A 5,635-nucleotide genomic window follows, 5' to 3' on the forward strand; every position below is an offset into this window, starting at 1 on the left:
CAGGAGCTTTGCCTTGGTTATACTGGCCGAAATTGATTGGTTAGCACTTGACACATTAGTACTAGTGGTATTGTTGGCATGATGGATGTCCCGAATCTTGTTTATGATTGGGAATACAGTGGTACTGTCATGCTGTGTTGTTGATTTTTAACGGTCAGGCCTAGAGTATTGCTGTTTAAAGTGATTGCTTCTCCTTTTGCATGTTAGCTGATTGATTGATCTTCATGTTCCACCTTTCATGTTATGCCATGATAGATGCATACACTTGCTAAAAGTCTAATTCTATCCCTTTGGAACTTGGGAGTTGGAACAGGCCATAAACATTGTCACGTGGAGAGGCTTGGAGCTGCTTCGACATCCACAGCAGAGGAAACAAGAAGGCATCAGTTCTAGAAGCTTGCAGAACCCTTGCCCGTGCAGATGGAGAACCGAAATAATACCGGCCTCAAGGTACTGTTGCCTAACCCTTTCCCCACTTCTATACCCTGCCCGTCTCTCCACTCTCTTCGCCTCATTTTTCTCCCCTTTTGCGCCACCACGTCGTTGCACACAAAAGAGGAAGCGTCTGAACGGTGGGACGGCGCAGGAGCAGGAGCCTGCTATCAAGGAGACGTGCCAAGGTAAAGCTGAGCAAATTCCATCCTTCTCGGCCAGAGATGTTTTTTTTTTACATTTTGTGATTTGGATGATGCAGTCCTGAAGGAGATGGAAAGCGAGGTCCAGAACCTCCGGGACGACAACAACCTGCTCCGCGACGAGCTGTAAGATCGAATGCTTATGTTATGTGTGCTGATTTTGGCTCGCTTTTATTTTGTGGGGAATGATGGCTGAGACATTGGTTCCTCTTCTTCTTGTTGTTGTCGTTGATTCTTTTATGCCAGCCTTGGCAAGGACCGGCAGCTTGCGGAGACGGATACACTTTTAGTTGACAGGGAGCACCAGCTTTCAAAGACCCAGACACTTCTAGTTGATACGGAGCAGCAGCTTGCGGCCCAGACACTTCTAGTTGACAGTGAGTCCTGGTCTAATCTCGAGTTCTTCTTGACATTGGTGGTGTGTCAGCATAAAATATGCATTTATGGGGATTAATACGTGTCTTCTTGAAAGAGAGCATTATGTGTCCGATCGAGAAGGTTATCAACTTATCTTTGTTATGATCTGAATTTCAGGCAACTCATATATCTGAATATTTGAATGGTGTAAGCAACTGCTTTTCCAGGCTGTGACATCCTTATAGATCAGGCGTAATTGTTTGAGTAGATTTTTTTAATCTTAATTTGCTGATTGCCACAATTCTTTGATATTTAGTTTGCAAAGTAAACACCAAAAGCGCTGATTGCTTGAGTTGATTCCCCTTTATATGATATACTTATGCTCAAAGGGAGTTGGAAAATTAGCAACAAACAAGACATATCACATGATATTAGTCAACAAACTGAACAGCTATTTTGATACTTCTCACTATTGTAGTAATATATTCTAATTGGGCTATTGTTATATCACATTGCAACTCGCATATGAATATATGAGTGTGTCAACATGTGGTCGCACCCTATTTCAGAAGTACACTTTGTGTAGCCAAAAAAAACATAGATGAGCAACATGCTAGAAAATGTGCACCTGCAAAAAGGCATGCAAAAACATGACCATTTGTGAACTGTCTTGAGTAAGACAAAAAGTTGTGCGCATATAGTTGCTACATTGGTCCTTCATCTCTGTCTTTTTTAGTACGATACACAATTTTTCATAATTTTGAACAACTTTTAGCAAGTGCACATGTTATAGCATATTACAACCATGATTTTTTCCCCACATTTATTGGAAAATTCAGGGTGCATGTTCTAGAAGTGAGGTGTTGGTGCAGCGAGTTGTGGAAAATTCACATTCGATGTTTTTCAACTGCCAACTGTACTGGGTTGTGATACTGACTGTGTTTAGCTTGAATCAGTTACTCAATTTTGCAATTATATCTCTGAAAATTTGTATTTGACGAAATGGTTATTGTATGCTTATATGCAAGTGAACAGTTGGGAACAAAACCTGTTTGCATCATGGTATTTCCTACTTCTATAATGTGGTGTTTGGAGAGCTGATGATGTTGTATTTATCTGCATGTCATTACCGTGGTCCAGAATATGCTCCACATTCTGTTTAGTTATAATGATCATTAAGTGCTTACCAACATTTTTGCATTTTCCAGTGCTTTATTACTAGTATCTTGCATACAATAGCCTTACCACGGTAATGTAATTCATGGTTGTTTTATACCTGGTTAATAATCAGGTTCAGGTATGCTAGAGTGTAATAACATCGAACTTGTTTCTTGAAAAAAAAAATGCACACCTTATGCAGCAAATCTATTTCTATCTTCATTCTTTTTCGTGATAACCAAGTTGATTTAGCTGCAATTTTATTTACCCTGTTCTGCTTTTCTTATGCAGCAAAGGAGTTTGAAACTGAAACAGTCCTGTCCAGTTTCACCTGCAAGGACCCCATAACCAAGGAACGGGTCTATGGTCCGCATAATCTAGGTAGTTGGTGCAGGGAATTCATGCCGGACCAAGATCTGGAACAGGGGGTCAGAAAGGAGCTCCTCGCCAAGATCCGGCGCTACTACGATCAGGTGAACATCGTCGACGAAGGCTTCTGCTTTGGCCTACTAGATCCGGTCTCCAACATCGTCGTCGCCGAAGCAATCGCCCAAAGCAAGCTGCTGGTGGTGGACGAGGAAGACAAGGCCGAGCTGGCTGAGGACTCGCATGGTCGTCAACGGCCGATACTACGGTGCATTTTTGAGCGGTCGCTCGACGGTCTCATCGCCTTTCTGGTGGCCCTCTTTCCCTACCTCACCTACTACAGGGCCGAGTGGTATCTCAACAAGGCTAATTTGGATCCCCTCGTGGCCGCCGACCTCATCATCAAGCACCGAGGGATGGAACAGACCTTCAGGTTTCTATCTGACACCACCGTGGCAGCCGTTGGAATGGCGCTAAGATGTGCTGCAGCTGCCGCCCAGCATCCCAACCCGTGGAAGTTCGCTCTAGGGTGGAAGCTACTGTCCCCTTTTCTCTGCAAGATCAACACCCTGCTTTCACCACCCTACGCAGCCCAAGACCCCGGTCTGCTCATCGACATCCAGGAACTACTTCAGCAACCTGAACCACCTGCTCTTTTCGTCCTGGAGGAAGCCTGGAGGCTTGCCTCTAAACGCACTGGCAGCAACCTGAACCATCCGGAGATGCAAGTGCCGCTGCTGCCGACTCTGAGGCATTTGCTTCTCACCACCATCCATGGATACTACCTGGAGGCTCTTGCCTGTCTGCCCAAGGACAAGCTGCGGGGCTCGCACCAGTACCACTACAGCTTGCTCCATGCCGGCCACTGCTACGGACCGCTGACCCTGTCTCCAACATCATCGTTAATACCCTCTGGTATGCCCAAGCCTACCCTCTAAAGCTAGAGAAAAAGATCGACATCGAGGTCATCAGCACCAAAGCCCTGCTGCGAATCGCACTCCGATCCCTGTATGGCCTCATCTCCTTCCTTTGCACCCGCCACCCCACCCTCACGCTGGGTGAAGCCATGCAACAACTGCAGCTGGCTGGGGCCTATCTCCAAAAGGCCGATGATCCAAGCCATCACGATGGTGGTGTCGAACAAGAAGCCTACATGGCTGCTGCCAAAGCCGCACACCACCCCAAACCTCTTGAACAGGCCCACTTCCTCGGACCATCTAATTCCATGCTCAAAGGCTGCTTGGAACTCCTCAACCAAAACGAAGATGCCAAGGTCCGCACATTAATTCTGGGCCACTTCCAAACCAACAGCAAACCTGCACAAGAAACAAAAAACACCAACGTGTTAGGCCCGCGGGCTTACAGAGATGTAATGAGAAAGATAGGCAACTTCTGGTACCAGCACACCAGTGTGGTGGGAATGGTGAAGTCTGCAATCGAGATGTACAACAAGAAGCCAGGTAATTTGCTTGCTCTTTTACACAGATTGACTTGCTGGATGTACATCATCAAAACAATCTGTAACAACTTGATTGCTTGCAGGTACAACCCAGCTATGAGGTCCATGTTATCTGTAACAACTTGATTGCTTGCAGGTACAACCCAGCTATGAGGTCCATGTTATCTGCGGTGTCAATCAGGACGTGGGTGGCCGTGCGGACCCAATGAGGCCCTTTCAACACATTAGCCATTGCTCCCACATCAACTTCCTTGCCACTCAGGTTGCTGGCACTCCAAAGCTCTTCTTTGCCGAGTGTCGCAACGTCGGCTCCAAGGAGGCGGTGTTGTGCTGTCCTGTTGCTATGCCACTTCCAGGCTCTGGTATGCTATCTATCGTTTAGCTTTGCCCTCTGTCATCAGTTTTTATACTATCCAGAACTATATAGTAAAGTCCGTTGCATGTGTATGCATGGCAGAGCAAGTCCGTTGCCTTTACTGTGAGTCCGGAGGGAGGACCATCGTGCACCCGACGAAGGAGAGTTTTCTGGGGCGTGACAGAGAGTTTGAGGAGATGTTCCGCGGCGAAGGAGACACCAGTGTTGACGTCATGTCTCACAGCTATTACATAGCCTCGTATTTGGATAATCTGGAGGAGGACCGGATCTACGGCGATTACAGCTGCGACAGTGAACTCCAAGAGGAAGTGTGGTTGCCTGACATAAATTAAGCACATGCATGACCCATCTGATGAAAAACCACCGTCTATTAGTAACCTGTGTCGCCATATTTTATTCCATCTAGAACCTTTATACTCCTCCTATAAGTCAATTGTCCGATCGATGCTGAACATTATTGATGCTTATTCTGCCTGCCTGAACTCCTGTTTCATTCTGGCCAACATATTGCAGGTAGTGTGTGGATTGTTTGTTCTGGTTTGGGACCAAGTTGATGCAAATCTGTTCTAAATTTTGTCTCTCTAAGTAGTAGTACCTTGCAGTTTGTCTAGATCTATCTTATTTTACTTTTGGCAAATAAAGAAAGTATATTTCTTTGCTCAAGGGACTAGATGGTCAAATGTTAGCCGACGCAAACCCTTGATTGTTCTTTTGAAATAATGTCTTGCTGCAACCCTTTAGAAGCATCATCACTTGCTGTAGAGTTTTTGTTCTAGTATTGCAAAACTAATTTCTTTTGTTGTGCTGTTGGTGACATATGGCAAACTCCACACATGGCTTCCTAGATTTACTTCATTCGTCCCGAATTACTTGTCACGGAACTGGATGGAGGAAGTACATACTACCAATAGCTATGTACTACACTTTCTATCTCTCTAGGAATTAGATACAGCAAGGGTTATAACAACACACTTGGGCTACTATGTCAGATTTTTACCAGCACTTTGTTCTGTGCATGGCATGGTTGAGCAGGCAATGTAATCCATATCTCACTGGGTCGCAGAAAGCTCGGCTTATTAGTCAAACTAGGAAACGCGCCTTGGGCGCGCGGTGCCTGGCTCAACACATTGCCCCGTTGTGTATCTATTTGTCGTCGGGGAGGATGAATCCTCGCAGGGGAGGTCGAATCCTCGCCGGGGAGATTGATTTCTCGCCTGAGAAACATGATTCCTCGCTGGAGAGGCTGCTTTCTCGCCGGAGAACCTCGTCGGCTGCTTTTTTGAG

General features: G+C 45.8%; 1 protein-coding gene and 1 pseudogene across 1 annotated transcript; both read left to right on the forward strand.

Annotated features, from left to right (window-relative positions):
* Positions 1-420: 420 nt before the first annotated feature.
* LOC147967220 (uncharacterized) lies at positions 421-3,737 on the forward strand (annotated as a pseudogene).
* A 1-nt stretch (position 3,738) lies between these two features.
* Positions 3,739-4,784, forward strand: LOC147967221 (uncharacterized). Its single transcript, XM_087527526.1, has 3 exons — positions 3,739-3,974; positions 4,108-4,337; positions 4,433-4,784. Exons 1-3 carry the CDS (start codon positions 3,742-3,744, stop codon positions 4,681-4,683), a joined length of 714 nt encoding a protein of 237 aa, XP_087383652.1. The 5' UTR covers positions 3,739-3,741; the 3' UTR covers positions 4,684-4,784.
* Positions 4,785-5,635: the final 851 nt, after the last annotated feature.

Source organism: Triticum urartu, chromosome 6A (assembly GCF_056163025.1).
Source record: "Triticum urartu cultivar PI428250 chromosome 6A, HENAU_Tu73, whole genome shotgun sequence".
Classification (NCBI taxonomy): domain Eukaryota; kingdom Viridiplantae; phylum Streptophyta; class Magnoliopsida; order Poales; family Poaceae; genus Triticum; species Triticum urartu.

Bases quoted from the DNA above. Each gene is read 5' to 3' on its own strand.
- LOC147967221 (XM_087527526.1), top strand. From the start codon at position 3,742: ATGCTCAAAGGCTGCTTGGAACTCCTCAACCAAAACGAAGATGCCAAG. The intron at 3,975-4,107 runs AGGTAATTTGCT...ACTTGATTGCTT, and splicing joins GAGATGTACAACAAGAAGCC to GCAGGTACAACCCAGCTATG. The intron at 4,338-4,432 runs GTATGCTATCTA...TATGCATGGCAG, and splicing joins TATGCCACTTCCAGGCTCTG to AGCAAGTCCGTTGCCTTTAC.